The sequence below is a fragment of the Protopterus annectens genome, chromosome 7.part0, assembly GCF_019279795.1.
Source record: "Protopterus annectens isolate FY-2018-M chromosome 7.part0, PAN1.0, whole genome shotgun sequence".
NCBI classification, from domain to species: Eukaryota; Metazoa; Chordata; order Ceratodontiformes; family Protopteridae; genus Protopterus; species Protopterus annectens.
Window position 1 is genome coordinate 803,557,093 of NC_056739.1, and position 23,943 is coordinate 803,581,035.

The 23,943-nt window shown below is 45.6% G+C and overlaps 1 protein-coding gene across 2 annotated transcripts in view; it reads right to left on the reverse strand.

The window, feature by feature from the left end:
• The window catches only part of AGFG2 (ArfGAP with FG repeats 2), an 851,713-nt gene that overhangs the window by 556,928 nt on the left and 270,842 nt on the right, over nt 1-23,943 (reverse strand). For both annotated transcript variants that reach the window (XM_044077339.1, XM_044077338.1), the window contains exon 3: nt 6,231-6,346. In XM_044077339.1, the coding sequence (XP_043933274.1) occupies nt 6,231-6,346 (116 nt within the window). The remainder of the gene's footprint in view (nt 1-6,230; nt 6,347-23,943) is intronic.

Sequence of the window (23,943 nt, forward strand, 5' to 3'; positions counted from 1 at the left end):
ACAACTTAACATGGCATTTTCTTGGAAAATAGTTGTTATTATGGAAAGACATATTGCATCATCAAGCCATTTTCGAATACAACAAAAAAGAAGTTATGTACTCACCATAACGTTCCATCTGAGTAGGTAACTTCATTTGTCAGCAACCTGTGGGTATCGGATCCGACCCAGCAGCTTTCCAAGCTAGAGAGCCGAGCTACAAGCTCCTCCCCCTTACCCATAATTCCCTGCTACCTCCTTCCAATCACCAGATCACGTTTGCCCATCTATATAACCTCACAACAACAAAACAACAACCTGCAGAATCCTAGCCTAAGGATTAACAAATGACCTGAGAAACCATCCTAGGGTTCAGGTAATCAAAGAACCAGGTTAGGTGGAAGGAAGGAGGGTCGGTTGCTGACAAATGAAGTTTCCTACTCAGATGGAACGTTATGATGAGTACATAACTTCTTTATCTGAAGTAGGTAACTTCATTTGATCAAACTTCTTTATCTGAAGTAGGTAACTTCATTTGATCATCAACCTGTGGGACAGAGTCCCCAGCTACCAAAAACTTGGGAGGTCCTCAAGGAAGGATATTCCGGAGCACTGCAGAGCCAAAGGTTGCCCTAACTCTAGACACTAAATCTAATTTATAGTGAGAGATAAAGGTACGAGAGGACGCCCAAGTAGCCGCAGAGCAAATGTCATCCAAGGGAACTCTCGACCAGAATGCAGCAGATGTAGCCATAGAGCGGGTAGAATAAGCATGAACCCCTGTAGGCTCCGGCAGGCCAGATAGTTTGTATGCGAGCAGAATGCAATTCGAAATCCATCTGGCCAGAGTTACCTTCGACACAAGCTTACCGAAGAAGGGTTTTGCAAAGGAAACAAAGAGCTGATCAGACTTGCGGAATGCAGCTGTTCTGTGTAAATAAAAACCTGACTGTCTATGAACATCTAACAAATGACGTTTGTACTCCCCTTTGTTTTGATAGTTAGGGAAAAAAACTGGAGATTAATGGACTGATTGATGTTCGCCTTGGATGCCACTTTAGGTAGAAAGGATGGGTTAGTCCTGAGAGAGACCCTGCCCTTATGAAAAACAAGATATGGGGCTTTAATACAGAGGGCCTGAAGTTCCGACACCCTTCTAGGAGAGGTAATCGCTACCAAAAAGACAGTTTTCCAGAACAAGAATTTCAAATCAACAGAAGCTGCAAGTTCAAAAGGAGGTCCAGTCAGAGACTGAAGGACCAAAGTTAGATCCCATGGAGGGACGGGGTTCCTAGTGGGTCTCAAGAGGAACATACCTTTCAGAAAGTCTTGCAAATCTTGGTGAACGCGAGGGGATTGAGATTGTCCCTAATGTGAAAATGGGAGATGGGCAGCCATTTGAAACTTTACAGTAGAAGAACTGACTCCTTGCTGAAAAATATGAGATAGGAAATCGAGCACTGTTGGGATGGGAGCAGTGAAAGGGTCCAATTTCCTACGAGACGCCCAAATGGAAAAACGCTTCAATTTACTATCGTAAATCTTCCTGGTAGAAGGCTTATGCGCCGCTACCAGGATAGATTTGACTGCAGACGAGATACCTGGAGTCCTAGCAACTAATGGAACTGGATCAACCAAGCTGAGAGCTTGAGATAGACCAGATTCAGGGGTATCAATCCTGAAGTATGAGATATCAGATCCGGGATGAGATCCAAGATCCAGAGAGGAGCTATAAGGTAAGACCGTAGGCACGGGAACCAGGCTTGCTGAGGCCAGAATGGGGCTATGAGGATAATCTTGTTCCCCAACCAACGAGCTATCTGTAAGAATTTTGTTATCAACAGAAGAAAAGGATAAGCATAAAGAAGACCGGGTGGCCAAGCATGAACTAGGGAGTCTCTGGGGCTTTCCCCCGGAAGGGAAATTAGAGCGAAAAACTCGCTGCACTTTGCATTGGAAGGCAACGCGAAGAGATTGCAGCAAGGCTGACCCCACTTGCGGAAGATCTGTTTCACTACTAAGGGATTCAGAGACCACTCGTAAGGTGAGAGGATAGTTTGACTCAGTTTGTCCACTAGGATGTTGGACCGACCTGGAATGTGCGTTGCTAACAGAAAACGGTTGGTGGATATCGCCCAGTCCCAAACTCTCATGGCCTCTCGGCAAAGAGGGTAAGACCTAGTCCCCCCGTTTGTTGATGTACCAGACCACTGACATGTTGTCTGACTGAATCTCCATAGTCCCTGGAGGGAGAAAGGCATGAAGGGCTTGCAATGCTAGAAGCACCGCCCTCATCTCCAGAACACTGATATGCAGAATGGTCTCTGTCAGTGTCCGAAGTACCTTGGACAGTTCTGCCCACGTAATGCCCCCCCCACCCAAGGCAAGAAGCATCCGTGGTCACTGTGGCTTGGGGTTGCGGCATAACAAATGGTCGACCTTCCCGAAGCTCTCGAGATTGGAGTCACCAGACGAGGGAATTTCTGCAACTGCTGAGAGGAATCGGTAAGTCCAACAGGTGGTGAAGGATGGACCACTGAACCTGCAAAGTCCACTGGAGAATCCTCATGTGTAAGCGAGCTAAGGGCGCGAGATTGATTGCTGCTGCCATGGACCCTAAAGCTCTCAGGACCGACTCCACTGACAGGGCCGGTGACTGAAGGGCTAAAACATGCAAGGTCAAACTGCGAAGTCTGTCTGATGTCAAGAAGGCCTTGGTCTGAAGCGTGTCTATTTTGGCCTCTATGAACTCCAAGACTTGAACTGGTTGAAGGGATGACCAAGTTTACGGTGATCCCCAATCGGGACGCTAGAAGTAGGAAGCAATCCCTGGCTAAGCAGAGTAGACGCCTGGTGGGGGTGGTAAGGAGCCAGTCATCTAGGTAAGTGGGCAGCTACAACTGCCATGACCTTGGTGAACACCCTGGGGGCTGTGGTGAGACTGAAGGGTAGGACCCTGAACTGGTAATGACTGGCCCCTAGCCAAAAGTGGAGGAACCTCCTGGATCGCCTGTCCATGAGAATGTGATAGTACGCATCCTTGAGGTCTATGGAGCACATCCAGTCCTTCTCCTGCAGCAGGGGCAGAATGGATTGAAGAGTGACCCATCTGGAATTTCTCCTTGGCAATGAAGAGGTTCATTGTTGAAAGGTCGAGAATCGGCCTTAAGTCCCCCTACTTTTTTGGCACCAAAAAGAATCTAGAGTAATTGCCTAATCCGGCCTGGCCTGGGGGGACGTGCTGGATGGCTCTTTTTTCTAGCAGCTTTTTTACCTGTAAAGCTGCAGCCTCCCTCTGACTCGGTGGAACATCGGGGAGGCACCTCGACTGAGCAGGCAGGTTTATGAAAGGGATTGAGTAACCTCTGGATATTATTCGAAGCACCCAGCGGTCTGTTGTGATAAACTCCCATTGGGCCAAGTGCTTTGAAAAATGCCCCCTGACTGCCTCCAGAGAGGAGCAGTCAGGCAACCTCTCAGGGCTGCTTCGTGGGTTGGTCAGAAAAAGGTTCCCGCGACCCAAAATTTTTCGGCTCCCCCTCTGCCTCTGGGCCGGTGTCCACCTTGTCCCTCTCTGCCTCTGAAGGATGAAGGGTCTGGAGCGCAACGGGACTGATGAGACTTCCGGAACCACATCTTCTTTTGTCCTTTCTGGCTCCTGGAAAATGACCTTTGAGGAGCCGAGAAGCGGACTCCGACAGCATACAGCATCTTCCCATTTTTCTCGCTCTGAACCAATGTGTCGTGGACAGTCTTCCCAAGCAGGGTAGAGCCACAGGGTGCATTTGCGAAGGACGCCTTGAAAGGTTCTGCAAAATCACAAAGCCTTAAGGCGATGCCGGACCCGCTGGCTCTAGTGGCCTCCTCCGTGGCATGGGAAAGTAGCCACATAGATGTGTTTGAAACAGATTTCAGAGTGGCCATGCGAGCCGAGAAGGTCAGTTTGTCCTCAGCCAACATGGACTCGTGGGAGACTCCGCATATTCTTTCACCAGATCCCGTTGAAGTCTAATGACATGGGCCAAATAATTCAGCGCCCTTATGAAAAAGGTAGCTGAAGCAAACATCCGCTTCTCGATATGATCCATAGTCTGAGACTCCTTATCAGGGGGATGGATCAAGGAACTATTCTGGGCAAGTTCCTTCTTGGCATCTACCGGGGAACCCTTACTCCAAGCCGTCCTGTCAACAGGGGGACTAAGAATCCTATCTGGCCTCCTGGGGATTGGCTCTGCAGTATCCGGTTCTTTCCATGCCCTGGTAGTGATGAGGTCAACCAGGGGAGTCGGCCGGGGGGGCACACCCAAGAGGTAGATGGGCCTGCGAATGCCTCCAGGAACACAGACTCATCCAAGGAAGGTTTTTGGGCTGACCACCCCCTCTTTAGGCGAAGCATTTCCATAATGTCTCCAAAGCAGACGTCCTTGGGGGGGGGGGTGACCTGGGGGAACCTTCCCCTTCCTCCAAATCGGTGTCCTCCGTGAGGGACTCAGGACAGTCCAAGTGCCTCCTCTTACACTTACGTTTGTGAGGGGCCTCCTCGGTGGGACTGTCCGAGGAGGGCTCACCAACAGGGTCGTGCTCCACCAGTGGAACGGGCTGGGGCATCAACGCAGGCTGTCCCTGGGACTGGATGATGGAAGATGAGCCCAACTGTGAGGGAGTGGGGGCGGGATCCGAAGAAAGAGCAGGGGGTCTCGAACCTCTCGAGAGAACCCTCTCCACCACGTCGAAAGCCAAGGGTGAGCCAATCTCTCTGGGCTCCATGGTTAACACCCTTGGATCTGATGTGGGGATCGGCGGAGCCGAAGCTCTCGGACTCGAGAGGGAAGTGTGTTATGACCAAAACGGAGCCAAAGAAACACTGGCCCCCTCGGATCTGACACACGGCTCTCGGCCCCGGGAGCTCGGATCAGACAAACTCGAGGGCATGGCCGGCGTAGAGGTAGCGATAACCATCAGCGCAGACTTCCTGACTCCAAGACTCCTCAGATCCGAAGGCTCCGAAACCAGATAGTGGATCAGAGAAGGAGCTATCAGGGCAAAAAGTGTGGCTGAACTCCCCCCCCCCCCAGGAAGGGGGGGGGAGGTAGAAGCACCCCATCTGCAGTTGGGTTTGGAGGAAATGACGCATCATTCGGTCCATAGCGTCGGAGAGGCTATGGGTTGACCTAGAGGAGGCTACCGACGCTGGCCGGGAGGGCCGCCGTGATGACCTTGAAGATGGTCGGGCCTCCTCCTCTGGCTGCGGGGAAAAACGTGGAGAATGGAGCCGAGGGGAGGAAGGCCAGAGATGGGGTGAGGAGAGCAGCTTAGCAGGCGGGGCCAAGGGGGCTGAGTCGGCCCGCCACTTGTGGCTTCTATGCCTCCCTTTCTCCCTCGCTCTCTCTTTCTCTCTTTCTCTCTTTCTCCCTCTCTCTCTCTCTCTCTCTCTGTCTTTTTTTGAGTCCCTCTCTCCCTGGGAAGAAGTGGGAGGTTAAGTCCCTCCAGGGGAGAGTGGACAGCAAGTTCAGCAGCCGCAGCTGTAGCCACCGAGGGGGAGGAGGAGGAAGCAGACTCCGTGGGTAGGAGACCTGCCAGAATCAGCTTATACCTCCTATCCCTCAAGGCCCAGGGGTTAAAGGCTGCGCAAATTTGGCAGCCCGATGACAACTGTGGTACCCCCAGGCAGAGGACACATTGAGTGTGGTCATCCGCTGAGGAAAACCTATGGCCATACTCAGTGCACTTAGAAAAGATGGCCTTTGGGGCCTTGGCCATGATTTCTAAACTAAAACACACACGCGCCCACACAAACACTGTAAGGGGAAGGGTTCACTAAGCTTTAAACTACGAGGGTAAAACTCAAGGGTTTAAACTAGGGAATTATACTATCCACACACACAAAATTTAAGACAGATTTTGAGAAAAAAATCTACTTACAATCGTCTAAACGCTAGGAGCTCGAGAAACTCGTGCCTAACAAAGCTGCGGCAAACAAGATCTGAGGATTGGAAGGAGGTAGCAGGGTATTATGGGTAAGGGAGAGGAGCTTGGAGCTCGGATCTCTAGCTTGGAAAGCTGCCGGGTCGGATCAGATACCCACAGGTTGATGATGAAATGAAGTTACCTACTTCGGATTGGTCCTTTGCAAGGTTGCCCTCTCCTGGATCTCTCTAACCCTTTTCCATAGCAGCACTCCCTTATACATACTCCCCCTTTAGGATCACAGTCAAAAAAAAAAAAAAAAAAAAAAAAAAAAAAAAACTTACCACCGTTTCTTCTCATACTTCTCCTGAAGAAATTCCTTGACTTTCTGAGCATCTCTAGAATCTGGTATAACAGCTGATCTCACATCAAACAAGCCCATCCATATCTTCCTGCACATCTAACAAAACAAAAGACAATCCTTGAATTAGCACACGTGTTTGCAGAGAAACTTCAGCAGTAGTGCATCTCCTGCAAAACTGGGACCAAGTGTCAAGCAAATGTATAAAGAGAGGACATTGCAAGAAATTTCAGTTTAAATTGGGAATTACTAGTTTTATTTCTGAAAAAGTGTGCTCCACCCTTACGCTGCTTTTCCACAATAATCAATTTTATAGAAATATTTACCACACTTGTACAAAAAAGAAACAGATTTACACATCCACATAGGTTCATAGGTAGGTACTAGGCTATCGGCCCTAGGGCCCATACAAGCCTAGCCAAAAAATGTACCCTGGCTTTCGCCACCCAAAAAAATTATTTTCCTGTGCCCCTGTCGAGCAGAGCCACAGAAGTGATCCCCGGGGTGAATTTCCCATTTCCCATCCAATCATGAAGATTTTTCTGGAAGAGTGCTAATGAGGAGCTCTGTTTGACATAGATAGGTAGTCTGTTCCAGAGTATGGGAAGTCTCTGGGACAGGAATCTATCCCTCCAGCATGTTCGGTTTATTGTGGTGACAAGGTTAAGGTCCCTAGAGTGTGTAGCTCGGAGGGATTTCTTTAAGTGGAGCATGTCCAACAGCTCCGGGTTTGACATAGCTTTGTATGTTAGGCAGAGATCGCCCCTGAGTAGGCGATATGTGATGGAGTAAAGCTGTAGTTTTTTGAGACGGTCTGCATAGGGCATATGTTTGAGGCCAGTAATCCTCTTTGTGAGGTATTTCTGTGGTCTTTCCAGTTGTTGCAGATGTCTTGTGAGGTACATACCAAAAGGGGCGTTGTACTCTATAATGGGTCAACTGAGTGATGAGTAGAGGGGAACAATGACCTCTTTTTTTCTGGATGAGAATCCTTTTGTGATGAGATGAGCCACGTAGAAGGATTTCCTGACCACTGTGGCGATGTGATTATCAAAGGAGAGACTACTGTCCACCTGTGTCCCAAGGTCTCATCACATTTTCGGCATTAAGTAGACTACCAGCTATGTGGTAGTTCATGGGTACAGAGTTTTGACCAAAGGGGATGACAATACACTTTTTGGCATTGAGCTTCAGGCCATGGCTTTGACACCAGGTATCTGTCTCATTGAGGCCCTTTTGTAGTTTGTCCACATCGTTAGGAGTTTCGATTATGGCTCCTAGTTTGCAGTCATCTGCAAACTTTGTTAGCCAAAGACCTTCTGTGTTGGCCTGCACTTCAGAGAAGTAGATACCAAACAGGAGAGGACCCAGGACTGAACCCTGTGGTACTCCACTTGTCACTGGTCTGATGTCGGATTTGGAATCCACTACTTTCACAGTGTGGGTTCTGTCCGTGAGCCAGTTGGCAACCCATCTTGTGAGATAGGGATTTATACCTAGTTTAGTGAGCTTATCTATAATTCCAGAGTGGGGGGTGGTGTCGAAAGCCTTGGTGAGATCTAGATAAGCTGTGTGAACCATTTTACCCTGATCTATGGCTTTGGTGACTGCTTCAAAGAAGTCGATCAGGTTTAGGAGACATAATCTCCAAACTCTGGACCCTACACAGTTTGGATTTGTAAAAGGCATATCACCAATGTCTTTGTTTATGAGTTCCATGATGATACGTTCCATGGCCTTGCAGACCAGGCTCGTCAGGCTAATGGGGCGGTAGTTCCCGGGGTCCGTCGTGGCTCCCCCTTTGTGGAGTGGGATAACTGTCGCGGTGCGCCATTCAGTGGGTACAAAGCCTGAGGTGAGGCTATGATTGAACATGGTACTTAGGTAGGGTGCCAGTTCATTCTGTAGTTCGTGTAGAACGCAGCCTCGGATATTGTCAAGTCCCATAGATGCTGTGTTCTTGGCTTTGGAGAGTGTGTTTTTTACCTGTGCAGCCGTGATTATAGGAACTTTGCATTCTTCAGGTATAGAGATGGGCCCTCTAGGGGGTGAGAGGGGGTAAAGTTAGCACTGAACCTATCTGCTAGGATGTTGGCAATATCAGTTGGTTCTGTATATTTAGTGCCATTATGCTGCAACTCAGAGCAGATCTGAGTGTTCCCATTTAGATTCTTGATACAGCTATAGAATGCTTTGTGGTTGTCTTTAGAGTCAGTGGCAATTTTGTTTTCGTAACTAGCTTTGGAGGTTTTTATGAGGGATCTCAGCTTCTTACTGAGGTTGACCAGGGAGTTCCTCCAGTCATGGGATTTTACTCTTTTTTGCAACAGTTTCTTTCTTCTGTTGTAGAGTTTGTTTATGGCAGAGGTCCACCAGATTGGCTTCCTTTTTTTAGAGGATAACATCTTGGTTCTATTAGGGATAGCATGATCCATACACTCGTGTAAGTGCTTATAAAGTGCATTTGTGTAGGATTCGGCAGTCATACCTCTATTGTCCGTCTGCATGGGTGTCATGAAGTTTGCCACTTCTGTCTTAAGAAGTGTGAAGTTGGCTTTTGAGAAGTTTTTTACGATGGTTTCCCTAATTGGGGCTGGGGGTGGGATGTGGATGTCTAGGCTGATTAGCTTGTGGTCGGATCTGACCAACAAGGAATTGACCTCTTGTGTGGAACATGTTGGTAATGACCAGGTCTAGGATATTGCTGCCCCTGGTGGGGGTGTGTATAAGTTGATCCAAGGCGTTGGAATTTCTGAATTCTAGAAAACGTTGAGCAAAAGAGTTGGTACAGGAGTAGTTTTCCCAGTTAATGGTGGGGTAGTTGAAATCGCCCATTATTAGGGTGTTGGGTTGTACCCTAATACTTTCCAGTGTATAAGAAATGAGGAGTGTGAATCCTGGGGCATGGTAGGGGGGGTCTTGTAGCAAGCTACAATTTGGATTGCGGTCTTGCCCAGAGTTAGTTGCACTTGGATAATCTCGGATGCATTATGCTGTGAAACTAGCCTGGAGGTGTGGATATCATTAATGAATATGGACACGCCTCCGCCTTTAGTGTTTCTTTCTGGGTTAGGTGGCTGAAAGGTGTGGTATGAATTGAAGCCTGGTAATGCAGGGGTGTTCTCTGGAGCTTTGAACCAGGTCTCTGTCACTGCACAGATGTCAATGTTCTCCATTTTAAGGAGTGCCTCGAGTAAGTGCATTTTGAGGTTTAGACTTCTAGCATTGAGTAGCATTACCCTCAGATTTTGCTTGCTTGTACCTGTTACAGTGGTGAATTTGTCATTTGAACCTTGCCTAAAAAAGGCACAATAGGGGTTGCAAGAGTCTTAGCCAGTATCCGGAATCCTAAGGGCGACAGCTGCAGGCCATCTCTGGCAAAGCATCATGGACTGTCAATCATGTCGTCCCAGGCAGACAAATACTGGATCCCCTTAGAATGACACCAGAAGCTTAGCCAATTGTTGAAGTCAATCATTTTGTCCTTGTACTGTGATATCATTCTGGGTGATGGCAGGATGCTACTCAGGGTTAGGGTCATACCTGCCTCGGATACAAGATCGGAGAGCTCCTCCATGTCTCTTTTCATGTAGACCAGGGAGGTACTTCTCAGGTAATTCACACCAACATGGACAATGACAGTGTCATATTTGTACTTATTGTGGAGTGACCTGAGTGCATGCGTTATGTGGCGGATCCTGGCACCTGACAGGCAGCTGACAGTAACTTTCTCCTTGTTTAGTCTAGTGAGTGGAACATCAGTGTGCCTGACTATAGAGTCACCTATGACTAGAGTGTTGGGTACGTTGTTATGCCTTATGGGCTGTGGTTGAGTGGCACACTGAGTTTGTGGGCTGTGTGTCATTTGGGACATGATACATAAAACTAATTTACTTCATGTATCAAGCGACACACGGCCAACAGATTTGGTAGAAGACATTAAATTACACAAAGCAGAATGGTTCAATAACATTTATTGTAAACTTTTATTGTAAATATTCATTTATTTACTAACAGTGTGTGTATATATATATATATATATATATATATATATATATATGTGTGTGTGTGTGTGTATATATATATATATATATATATATATATATATATATATATATATACACACACATTCTGGATATCTCATTTGTAACATTCTGTTTTTAATTCACAATGCATATCAATTGGTTAGTTAAGATTGTGATTTTGGATTCATTGTTTTATTGCTTTCAATTATTCTTAATTGGTTTTCATATAAATGAGTGATGGAAGCATTCATTAATTGATTCTGAAGAGGTCTCCGGTGGGGAGACGAAAGCGCTAAATCTTGGTTTGTTTTATGGTAATAAAAGGTTTTTGAACGGCTTTGAACGACTTGGACTGGAATTATTGGTGGTACCCACAGTGCAGGAAGACTGCCTTTATTGAGCCATTCTGCTTTGTGTATTTTTGGTATCCAGTTTTTCTTCTGACTTTTGGAGAAGACATTAAATTACCAACAACCAGCAAAAGTGATATGACCCTGAAAGGCCTGCATAAAGGGATGGAGGGTGTGCTATGGAGAGAAGTATGGCTGTAAGATTTTTTATTTATTTTTTTTTTTAACTGAATTGACACAGTCAGTATGCAGAATCAAACCATTGACTGGGCAGTTTTTGAACAGACATTCTGATAAATGTTAGCCCACTGAAAGTAGGCATAGTGAAGTGCATCTCTGATCATATAACCATAGAGACACATGAAAGTATAGCTCTGCACAAGTAAACTTACTGTAAAACAGATGTTCATATGATCACTGTTGCATTAGCCTTAGTTATATGGGTTATATCATGCCAATGATTTAACAGCCAGCCAGCTTCCACAGCTTCAGGGTGCTTTCCACAGGCCCAAACTATCAGGCAACTTAAGTTAAGCACACTAAAAAATAAGTTTAGGTGCTAAGCCCTATAGAGCTTTCCTGCTAACACAGAGAGGGAGGCTGAGCCCTGAATAAACAATGCTAAGAACAACAAAAAAAATAAATGTCTGCATCCTGGCATAAAAACTACACTAAAAAGCAAGGGGGACAGACGGACGGAGCAGCTACTGAAGAAGTGATCATTCGAACATCTAATGTTATGGTAAATGAACTTACACAATAAATAAAAGGTTTTAGGATATGCTGGTCATCTGATTAAGTCATTTAATGACGAAAACGCAAGTGATTGTTTAAGGCATTTATGGAATACACGTGTCTTTGTGGTTTGTGCAATAAAACTGTTTAATCTGCTTAGGTTGGTGGTTTGGAGTCGTTCGTCGTGAATACTGCTTGTTTGTTTGGTTACAAGTCTTTTTGGGCAGTATTTCCATTTATTTCTTTAACTTACACAACTCTACTATGTTCATTATATTGATCACTGCTGCAGTAGCTTTAGCCACATGAATAGATTAATGTAGATAACTACATTTGGGAGGTGGAAGGAGAAGAGTCAAAGAGCCCCTTGAGATCAGTCTGAGCAAAGACTGATTTGGACAGTGAAGGAATTAAGCTTACACTATAGTGCTTTGTAAAAGTATGTATGGAGGACCAAGTAGCAGCTTCCACAATGCAATAGAATCCAACGCATTTCAAAAAGCCAAAGATGAAGCCAATGCCCTGGTAGAGTGTGCCTTGACCCATGCCTGGAAGAGAGTTTTGTTAAAGTGAGTAATAACAAAAGGTAATAGTCTTAGACAAACATTTATGGTTTGTTTAGACAAAGATTCCCTTCTTACCTTGACAAGAAATGAACAACTGATCTGAAGATCTCAAAGATTTAGTTCCGTCAGCACAGTACCCAAGATTGTCATTGGACATTCAGGGTATGGGAGCATCCTTTCATCCTCATTTTCAGGTTCAGGAAAGAAAATGGGGAGATGGATTGTTTGACAAAGTAAACTCGGATACTACTTTAGGCATAACAGTTTTCAAAGAAACCCTGCCCTTGTAGAAAATGAGATAGGGTTGAGACTCACCATAAGAGTCTGCAACTCGGATATTCTTCTTGTAGAGGTCAGAGCAATCGGTAAAACAGTTTTCCATGTTAAGAACTTCAAGACAGCCAAGGTTAGTTGGTTCAAATGGAGTAAGTGTTGGCTTCGCTAATAAAATTAAGACCCCAAGGAGGGGTCACTGGTTTACTTGGAGACCTCTTGTGCAAAACACATTTGAAAAATACTCCGACATGAGACTGCATTGAAAAAGGAGGATACACTGCCATAAATGGCCAATAAATGAACCTTGACAGAGAAATAAGAAAGGCCATAGGTAACTCACATACACTGAAAAACCAGAGAACTAGCCCTGAATGGATGCTAGTTATGTTGTTAGTACCACTAGAAAACATTTTCTATTTGATGTATATGATTTGCTAGGAACAGGCTTTCTTGCCTCCATTAGTACTTGCTGCATGTCTTTATTAAACAGGTGACTAAAAGGAATCAAGACCCTATCATCCAGGCGGTCAACTGAAACTGACTGATTTTGGAGTGAATCAAACACAACTGTTCTTGTATAAGTAGATTCATTCTGTGAGGAAATATGTGGTAATTGCCCCTGGCCATTTCCAAAAGGGAGAACTATTGCTGCCTGGGCCAGAAGGCAGTCAATACAATGACATGGAGGATTCCTTATGAGCCTTCAAAAGTAACCTGGATATTAGCAGAAAGAATAGAAAAGCATACAGAAACATTCTTGCCCATGTAAAGGAAATGGCATCAGTCATCCAGGTCTTCTTGCATGGAGTCCGGAAACAGAATCTTGTGAACTAACTGTTCAGAAAGGAGGTAAAGTGGTTTAACTTGAGGAACTCCACACAGATGGAAGCCCCCCCCCCCCAATCTAGTTTCCATTCGTGAGGGTCTGTCCTGGTCCAGCACACCTCTCTGCCACACAAATTTGCTCTGTCAGAATGTAGGATGCCTGCAGAGTGAGTGTGTTGTGAGGCTACATCCCAAGCTAACAAAGATAGTCTTCTAAGTGGGTACGACCCAGTTGCCCCCACTTACTGATGTACCACATGACTGTGGTATTGTCTGTAACAACTTGACATCGCAGGGACACAAGATGATTCAAAGTTGAGTCCCTTGATCAGGGCAAGCATCTCTGATATTTATGTGCTTTCATTTGGCCTTGGTGTCCCATACACTTTGCTTGGGAAGCAGTTTCAGGAAGGATAAAAGTGCAAAGTTCACAGTTATGTGGTGACTGCTTTAGAACAGGGAGTGTGAAGGGGAGACTACCAGTTGTCGAGGTATTTGTTTCCCACAAGTTAAACAGTTATTCACTTTTTCTGACATCGGCTGAGGCAAGAAAGAGTCCCCAACGGGGTACTTAGCTTTTTAGAAGTCTTCGAAGTAGTATTCGGTAGTAGTAATCTCTGGATCTGACCGACCGGCACTTGCGAACAGCTTCTGCTTGGCCACGGCAAGAAAGACTGAGGAAAATGGCGTCGGCTGATGCCTTTATACCCGAAGACCAGCAGAGATGACATCGGGTGAAGTGCGACACCAGCCGAGGCCAGACCCAGACTTTGGAATCCGGCCGACCGAAGGGCTGCCTGACGACAGGACAACCCATTTGTTAGGACTGCAGATGCATCCTTGAAGGACATCTAGCTCTATCACTTGGGACAACATGTGAAAAACCGGGGGTGGGGTATGAGGAATGACCACATGGAAAGAAGGAATTTCCTCCCACTGCCATTTATAATCTTGATGAATGACCTTCAGAATACATTTGTCTGAAACAACCTGTTGCCAAAGAGAAAAATGGAGATTCAGAAGCTGAAAGAACAAAGAGACAAAAGTGGGAGGGGTCACAAGGTCTCTCGAATAGTCAGCCCTGTTGGGATGGCTTTGGGATGTTTAAGGCTTCTTTTCAGAAACCCCTTGCCATTTTCTCTTAAAATGTCTGTTTACCTCTATTTTGTTACGACTGTTTATTCTGCTTTTTCCCAAAACTGGATGAGGAGATATAAAATCCCTTTAACATTTGAAAAGGGCTGAAAAATCTTAGTGTGTCCCTGGATCAGTTTACCTCATTTATCTCACTTTTGCATCACTTCTGCAGCAGAAGGTCTAAAAACTAAATTGCTATCCAAAGAAGAATTTAAAATATCATTTTTAGCATGATCTGGGAGGTTCTGAGAATGCAGCCATAGCACTGGAAGTAGTAGCAAAGTCAGACACTGTTAACAACGAATTACCTGTTAATAGAAGAAACTAAAATTATTTCCTCACAAGAAACTGCAGATGAAATATTCCTCATACTTTCACAATCAGTCAGAACAATTCAAAATTCTGAAAATCAAAGTTTCAGCAGTTGTCAATTTTCCCATCCCTTTCAGAAACAGCAGTATTGGAAATAAGAGTTTAGCAGCAGTGGGATCAGCTAAAGCTATAGCTGCTGGGTCAAATTTGAGACAAGTGTATAAAAACTTTACACATCCCATCTGCCTTTTTAAAGGCAGCAGGCTGGCTATTTCGAAAACTGCAGGCAGTAATACACACATTCTGTAAAACTGAGAAAACCAGAGGAATGGGTGTAGGTTCTGGAAATTCCTTCTCCAACAACTCAGTATTTTTTGAGGGACTGAGAAACCTCAGTGTTCTCCCACTGAAAACACTGGCACATTCCAGCAATAATCTCAGAGAAAGATGACCCCCCCCCCCCCCCCAGGGAGAATCAGAAGCTGAACTCTCGTCTGAGTCTGGATCAGAAATCAGACAGGCCCCTGTACCTGTCCCTTCATATTCTTGTTCCAATTCAGAATCGTGGATCACTTGAGGAAGAAAAGGCATTCCTCTTTTACCACAAGCTACTTTATAAGAAGGATCAACAGACTTAACTAAACCCTGAGCCAGACCCAGTAAACTACTCCTGTCTAAGGAAATTTGAGGAGTCTTTGACACATGCATACTTTACCATTTCTTTTTAAGAAAAATGGGGTCAACTTGTGTCACTAACGGCAGCAGCTGCTCCCCCCCCCCGGGGGGGGGGGCAGCATTCTGAGACAGAACAGCCTTCTCTGTTCCCTCTTTCAATACCAACAAGAGTGTCTCGCCCTTGCCCACTAAGCGGATGCTAACAGTTGCAGAGAATGTGGCTTATACCATGGACCACAGTGGCTGTAGGTCCCACACCAGAGATATCTAGGGTAATAAATGAGTGGTCAGATGTACCAGTGGCCACAGCAGAGTGACCCACCTGCAGTTGGAGCAAATTCCTACTCTGCTGTGTGACAAAGGCTGATTGCTTAACTTTTTCTTTTTGTGGCTGGAAGAAAGGCCAACCAAGGGACTGGCAGTTTGTTCCATGGTCAAACTGAAAATGGTGCCACCTTTGTAAGGACTTCATCTCCCACCCTCTCTCACACATACAACCATTGCTTGGATGATAAGATTATGCCACAGATATGGAACACAGCAATAATCATTCCTATTCTAAAACTACCCAAACCAGCTACTGCTTAAATATTATGTCCTATCTCAATACTGCCCACTTTAGGCAATGTACTAGAAAAAATTAGCTGCAACCAAATTATTGCTTATTTACATTAATACTATCTTCTATCTAAGAAGCAACATGAATTCTGGTCTGGACGCAGCACCATAACAGCTCCCCTATCCAATCCTATTCAACATGGACAAAGGCAACCTGACATCAGCGGTCTTAATTGACCTCACAAAAGCATCTGAACTAACTGACCAGAACTTCCTATTTGACAAATTAACTGAAATAGGAATTAGTCATGCAAAACTTTGGTTTGCAGACTTCCTCACCAACAGATACTTCAAACCTTCAAGAGTAGGATTCCTCCTCAGCCCCTCTATTTTCCATATTTAAATCAACAAACTGCATTCTTATCCTCAGATACCACCTAATTCTTTATGTAGATGACAGTGTCATCTACAGGTCAAAGAAATACCACTCTACTATACAAAGATGACCTCCAAGCCCTCAAACAGTGGCCAATAGGCCAGAAATTTTATACTCAATCCCTCAAAAACAAAAGCAAGGCTATATGGTACAAACCAAAAAACAGCCAAAGCACTCAGCTTCCTTAACATTAAAGATGTTAATACTGCCATAGAAACTACCATATTATTTAAATACCTTTGCATGGGGCTAGAGCAGTCTCTTAACTTTCAACCACACATCCAAAACACACTACTGTTCTAGGTAAACACGCTATTACCTCTTCTGTCCAAGCCAGCCAAAGCTACCATGGGCAAAGGAATACTCCTATCTCAGTTTAGATATTGACCATCCCGTTATAGCTACAGTCTCAAAAGAAATGCTACCACCTTACAAAACCTGTCCAATAAAATGGATCAGAGGATTCATTGCTAACTCCTTCAATAATGACCACCATTGCCCAACTCTCACCAAAGCTAAACATTTCCCAGTATATTGGAGAGCCAGCATCCTACTAGGATTACTAATTCACAAAGCCCTTTCTCCCGAGACATCATTCCCTCTCACTTAAACTTTTCACTAAACTCCCCTCACAATTTCAGGAGTCTCTCATTCTCAACCCACCCTACTAACTCTAAAATGTAAACTTTAATGCACTAAACATGCATTCTCCATCCTAGCACCTAAACTGACGGACTCCATCCCTCTCTCAATCCAAGATTCCCAAATGTACTGACTTTGGACAACAGCTCAAGGAACACCTCTTCACCCAAGCAAAGTGCAGCTGAACTTACTCGGGTCCTTTTGCGTGAACCCTGCAGCTCTCTCACACATCTTTATCTCCGTTTCATCATTCCTTATCTCATCTTGACATCCCCGTACATACTACAGCTCATTCATCCTACTTCCTCTTCTCTTTGCATCTCTCACACTTTGCTCTACTCCTCTTCACTATGCATGCCTCTCTCACCTCCTTGTCTTCTCCCGATAGTGTCTTTTCTTGCAACTTTTCTCACTTGCCTCTTCTAATGTCTTCATACCTCTCTACATAATATGCTGCTATCCCTGTAGCATAAGCCATCTTAGTCATTATGGCTACATATTATCTGTAAGTTCCAAGCATAACTCCATTTTCCAATCCATATCTTGACTTGAACTAAATGCTGTATATATTCCTGCATCTGTAAATATATACATTTGTTTTTTAGCATATATTTACATCTGTAAACAATTTATTTCTTGTGTGATCCTACTCACCCGGGCTGCGCCTGCAAATGATCTGCTGAGATAAGTGCATTACACCAGTGGACAAATTTAACAAAAAAAAAAAAAAAAAAACAAAATCAAGTCTCACTTACAGTAAACTACTGAGATGACTTTAGGCACTAAAGGTAGGATTTGTTTTTGTTCTCAAAGAAACCTTACCTTTGTGGAAAAAGAGGTTGGGTTAAGTGGTTGTAGCAATAAGTACGACAACTTTCCATGTTAAGAACCTCAATTCAACCTCATGAGCTGGTTCAAATAGAGACCGAGTATGCATCTGAAGCACATAACTGACATCTGCCCTGGGTGGATGGATACATAAGACCCTGTTTACTTCAGCATGGTTAGAAAAGGGGGGGGGGATCTATGGGCAAAAAAGCAGAAATAGGCAACCCATATACTTTGTTATTTGAGCATTTGTTAGAGTTCCTCTCCAACTGTTTGTTGTACTTTCTATCAGAGCCATCCAGGCTTGCTGAGGACCCTCTTCCTCTGGTGGCACCAACTAGAAAAGCTTTCCACTTACCCAAATGATTTCCTAGTAGCAGGTTTTCTGACCTCCTTCAGTACCTGTTGCACAACCTCAGAAATAATGCATCTAACAAGCTACTAAAAATTGCATCATCCAGGCAGTTAGCTGAACAGTTTCCAGACTGGAGTGTATCAAACCCCTCCTGTCTTGTACAAATAAATCCAGTCTATGAGGAAGCGTGTGATAATTGCCCTTGGCCAAATTGGAGAGGAGAGAGAGAGAGTACAGTTGTGTACACCTACAATAAATGTAAATGTCTGAGTGTATTCACTGTTGCAGTCATCACCTGTGGGTTATCCCTACTGTGGTAGCCCTCGGCTGGCCCGAATACCAGAGTAAATGTTTTTTTGCGTCAGCTGCCGTCACCTGTAGTCTGACATCAGGTAGTTAGTGCTATAAAGCAAGGCAACAGACGTCATTACATCAACTTTTCTTGCCCTAATCTGTCAGAAACAAAAGGAAATAAGAAAAAGTGGTCCTGATGGCTAAAAGCCACTGTGGGAAGCTCATGTCCCCCTAGGGGAAAATGCTATATGGGGGATGGAGGAAGGGAAACCAGGACTGCAACAGTGAATACACTCGAACATCTCCATTTACGGTTATCACCTGTGGGAGGATTCCCAAAGCTGAGGAGGGGGGTGGAAGGATAAGTTAGAGTCCTAGGCATGGGTCAGCAGGCCCTGCAGAACTGCAGAGGCAAACCCTGCCCTAGACTTAGAAAAAAAAGAGGTAGGTGGTAATGCTTTGCAAAGGTATGGACAGAGGTCCAGGGGACTCCTCTGAGGAAGGCTGTGGAAGTGGAGGCGGCCCTAGTGGAATGGGTAGGGATAGACTTGGGGGGAAGTTTCCCATGTAGTCTGTAGCAGAAATGCCTTCAGTGTGATATCCATTTGGAAATGGCTTGTTTGGAAATGGGCTTCCCCTCTGCCCCAGGGGCACAGCTGAAACATAGTTGGTCTGTTTTTCTCAATAGTTTAGTATAGTCCAGATAGTAACCGAGTGGTCTGTGCATGTCTAGTGAGTGTAGAATTCTTTCCCCTTTGTTTTGAGGTTTGGGAAAGAAGGTGGGTAGGTGTATGGCCTGTTTGAGGGTCTCATCAGAGACCACCTTGGGTATAAACGAGGGGTTAGTCCCCAGGGAAATCCTGTCTGCATGGAAAGTGATGAAGGGCTCAACAGCCATGAGAGCCTGAAGTTCTGATACCCTTCTGGCTAAGGTGACAGCTAGTAGGAAGGCAGTCTTCCAAGGGAGGTATTTCAATTCTGTAGAAGCAGCAGGTTCGAAAGGAGGTAAGGTTAGTTTTTCTAGAACATAATTCAGGTCCCAGGGTGGCATGGAAGGCCTTCTGCGAGGTCTGATATTAGAAGCCCCTCTGAGGAATTGCTTAATCAAAGGATGAGAGAAGAGGGGGTGGGGGTCTGAATCATAATGGGCAGAAATGGCCAAGGCATGGATTTTAATAGAGGAGAAAGGGGCCACTAATGAGCAACTCGGCTAGGTAATACAAGATAAGAGGGATGGGAGGTATTGGTGCCTTTGGACTGGTTCCAGGAGCAGAATCTTTTCCATTTCCCTGCATATGACTTTCTGGTGCTGGACCTTCTGGCCTCTGTGATGATGTCTAGGACCTGTTTGCTTAACAAGGACTCATTGTTAGCTTTTAAGGTATAAGCCATGCTGAAAGATTGAGAACCTGCAAGTCTGGGTGCAGTATATTCCCACTCACCTGGGTCAAGAGGTCTGAGATCAGGGGAAGCTGCCTGGGGGGCTGTAAGGTCAGGCTGCACAGTAAGGGGTACCAATGCTGGCTGGGATAATCTGGAGCAATGAGGATGGATTTTGGTCTCTCCTCCCTTACTTTGATCAGTACCTTGGGAATAAGGGGCAGAGGAGGGAATGTGTACACAAAGATGGAGTTCCAGGGGAAGGCCAAGGCATCCACCTTCCACGGTAGGAGGGGATACTCCCTGGTACAGAACTTTTGCAGCTGGTGGTTGAGGTGCGAGGCAAAGAGATCCACTTCAGAGTCCCCCACTCTCGAGTGATTTGCAGAAAGATTTCCCTGTGGAGCTGCCATTTGTGGGAGTCCAGTAAGTTTTTGCTTAGGTGGTCTGCCAGAGTGTTGTTGACCCCTGGTAGGTATTGAGCAATTCGGTGCAGACCCATGGAGGTGGCTATAAGCCAGAGGCTCATGGCTAACCTGCACAGGGGGTAAGATTGGGTCCCCCCTGTTTGTTGATATACAACATTACTGTGGTGTCTGTTTTTATAAGGAGAACCCCTGGCCTGAGATTGGGTTTGAAAGATGTCAGAGCCTTTTGTACTGCCATCATTTCTTTCTGATTGATGTGTAAGTGAAGTTGCTGGGCATCCCAAAGACCTTGGTTGCACCTGCCTGCTAGGTGAGCACCCCAAGCAGTTAGAAGCGTCGGTGGTAATGGTCTGGCCAGAAGGGTGGAGGATGAAGGGAAGCCCTTGTTCCTTGCACAGGCCTCTGCCCACCACAGAACTCGGGATCAGAGGGAGAGAGGTCTCTAGGGACTGAGTGCTGGCACCAAAGGTTCTTTAAATACCACTGAAGTTTTCTCATGTGAAGTCTGGCCAGAGGAATGAGAAGGATGCAAGACACCATGTATCCCAAGGCTTGCAGGAACATCCTCGCAGTGAGGTGACATCTGGGTAAAGTAGAGAGGCAGGAAGCGCTGCTTTTCTGAGGATAGGAAGGTCATTTGGGATGCTGTGTCTAGCACAGCTCCCAAGAAAATGATCTTCCTAGTGGAGTTTTGCTTTGATTTCTTCTCATTGATGGTGAACCCTAGGGAAGTTAGGAGTGATTTGACAAACAGAAGGTCCTGGAGCCGCTTTTTTTTGCACTCTGCCTGAATGAGGCAGTCATTCAGGTAAGGGTAAATCTGTATACATCTCTGTCAGCAGAATGCTACGGCCGGGGCCAAGCATTTGAATACTCTGGGAGCAGTAGATAAGCCAAAGGGCAGAGCAGAGAACTGAACGTGTTGTGAGCCTGCTCTGAAGTGAATTTCCTACACGATTCCTTGATGAGGATGTGGAGGTAGGCATCTTTTAGGTCTAGTCACTAGGCCAGGCATTTTTTGTAAGCATAGGCAGCAGCTGCTGCAAAGTTAGTATTCTGAATCTGGGGACCACCAGGGAGATGTTCAGAATGGACAGATCCAGGATGGGGTGCCAACTGCACTCTTTTCTGGGAACAAAGAATAGTCTGGAATAAAAGCCTTTGTCTGTTTGATCTGAGGGGACAGATTCTACTGCCTCCTGGGATATGAAAGTTTGGACCTGTTTCAATGCCTCTGCCCACTGATTTGGAGGCAAGTCTAGGTACCCTCTTGGAATTGGGAGTTCACTGAAACAGAATTTGTATCCCTGAAAAATTATCTTTAAGACTCATTGGTCCTTTGTTACAGAAAGCCAATTGTCTTTGAAGAGGGAGAGCCTTCTTCCTAGTTTTTGATGAGTGAAGGGAGGCCATAGGGGGGAGGGGGAGTCATCGTGAGTGTTTGCCATAGAAGGCTGGCTTAGAACTCCCTGCCTTAGACACGGAAGTGGCCCACTGTTTGCTTCTCTGCTGGCCCTGGGATGGGGCCTGGATGGTCTGTCCCTGCAGGGCTTACCTTGGCCCTGTCTGCTAGGTGCAGAGAAGGCCCAGTACTTAGAGGGAAAGTTCCTGCTGAATCTGGGAGGTTGAACCTGAAAGAAATCATTTACTGTTTGCATAGATTTTGCTTTGTCTTCCATATTTTTAAGCACATCTGCTTTTTCCCCCAAACAAGCGCACTTATATAGGGGTGCATCAATAAGTTTAAACTTGACATGATCAGGGAGAGGTTGTTCTTTCAGCCATTCATGTCTCCTAACAGAAGCAGTCATTGCTGCCCTGCTAGAGGCTTCTAGGGCATCATATCCACACTGTAATGAGTGTTTGGCCACTTGACAAGCAGAGTGCAGTACATTTGCCAACTCTTTTGAATTGGCACAGTCAGGACATATAGCAATCTTCTGTTTTAATAGTGCCAAAGTGTGTTGTTGATATTTTAACATATGGAAATGACAACTGAGTGCTCTGATAGCGAAGGTTGCAGAGGTGTATACTTCTTTTTACCCTATCTGTCCAGAGCTCTGGAGTCCTTGTCAGAAGGAAGAGGATTCTTGGCAGAACTAGTCTTAGCTCCTTTAGGTCCCTGTGTAATGACCTCTGGGTCTGGAACAGGATTTCTGTACAGGTATTTGTGAGAATCCAGTACTCTGTAGTACCTGTCATCTTTACTGGGAGCAGGAGGGAGGGCATTAGCCGCTACGCTGGACTCATGGAAAACATCATCCACCACTTCTAAAATAGGGGGGATAGCCAAAGGTCTGCGCTGGGGAAGGTCCAGAAACTCTCTGTGGGAAGTCCTAAGATTCCCATTGGAAATGTTCCCTGAGGAAGTGAAGGGTTTCCCCAAAGGAAAGGTCCTCTGGAGGGGAGGCAGAAGGGCTCGATTCCTCTGCACCTGAATCCTCATAAGCAGTTAAGGGATGCTGTTCCTCTTCAAAAATGGATTAGTCAGATTCCTCAGAATCTTGTTCTGTCAATTTCTGGAGAAGGGTGCCTTTTCCTTTTAGAAGCTGTGGCCTGACTACCCTAGATAACGGAGATGAGATCATCCGCCATTTTAAGCATTTGTGCTTGGGATGGTGGAGCAGTAGCAATATGGTGGCTAGAAGCAGATTTCCTAGGAGTGGTCTGGCTTCTAGGCCTGAGTGAAACCATCAGTCTGAGAGAACAGTCAAGTCTGAGAGAAACAGTAGTCAGATGCGAAGACGTCTAGATTCGGTAGTGCGAAAGGTCTCATCGGAAGCCAGTGCCTGCTACGCGGCTCCGGACCCAACCGAGTCAGAGACAGCCAAAGGCTTGAAAGAAGATTTCTGCGGCATACCGGACTCCAAAAGGGTCTCAGTAGAGGCCTGCGTAGATATCGAATTGGGCATCAGGGGCTGCGAAAGTGCCTCCCTGAATTCCGGAGACGTCATATCAGAATGCAAAGACGGAACATGAAAATAACTGTCTACAAAAAGAGCTCTATGGCAAATGGTTCTCGCATTAAAGAGGGCACAGAACGGGCAACGGGAGACATCGTGGTCTGGACCTAAACAAGCGACTCAGTAAGAATGGAAGTTTTGGTGTGGGATCTGCTTTCCACAGGCGAGACAATAGTTAACTTTTTTAGACATTGGTTAGTGCAAGAAAAAAGGAACCCCAACGGGGTACAGCTTTAGATGTTTTCAGCTGAAATTCAACTTCTGGAAGAGACCGACAGACACTCGTGCAAACTGCTTCTGCTACGGGCTCCACGGCAAGAAAGACTGATGTAATGACGTCAGCTGCCTTGCTTAATAGCACTGACGTCAGACTACAGGCGATGACAGCAGACACAAAAAAACACTAACTCTGGTATTTGGGTTGGCCAAGGGCTACCACAGCAGGGATAATCCACAGGTGATGACCGCAACAGTGAAACACAAAGAACATCCACTCTTGCAATGTGCAGAAGTCATCACCACCAAAATTTTTGGGGAGTCCTTCTGGAGTTTTAGAAGAAGCCTGGTAATACATGAAAAGGATTGGACAGACTACAAAAGCATTCCCTTCCATGTGAATGAAGAGCATTCATCTTCTATGCCCGTTTGCAAGGTGCCCTGGAGCAGAAATTTCTCTAGCTGTCTGTACTGAAAAGATGTAAACAGATCTATTTTAGGTGATCCTGACGGGCAGATCAGATCTTGGAATACCCCAGGATGTCCCCACCCCCAGCAGTGTAAATTAGAGGAGGTCCTTGGGACCACAGATTCAAGGCCTTCAAAGCACTGGTAACAGCAAGCATCTCCCTGACATTTACGCACTTGTGTCTGTCTACAGTATCCAACAGAGCATGCACTTTTACAATCTTTAA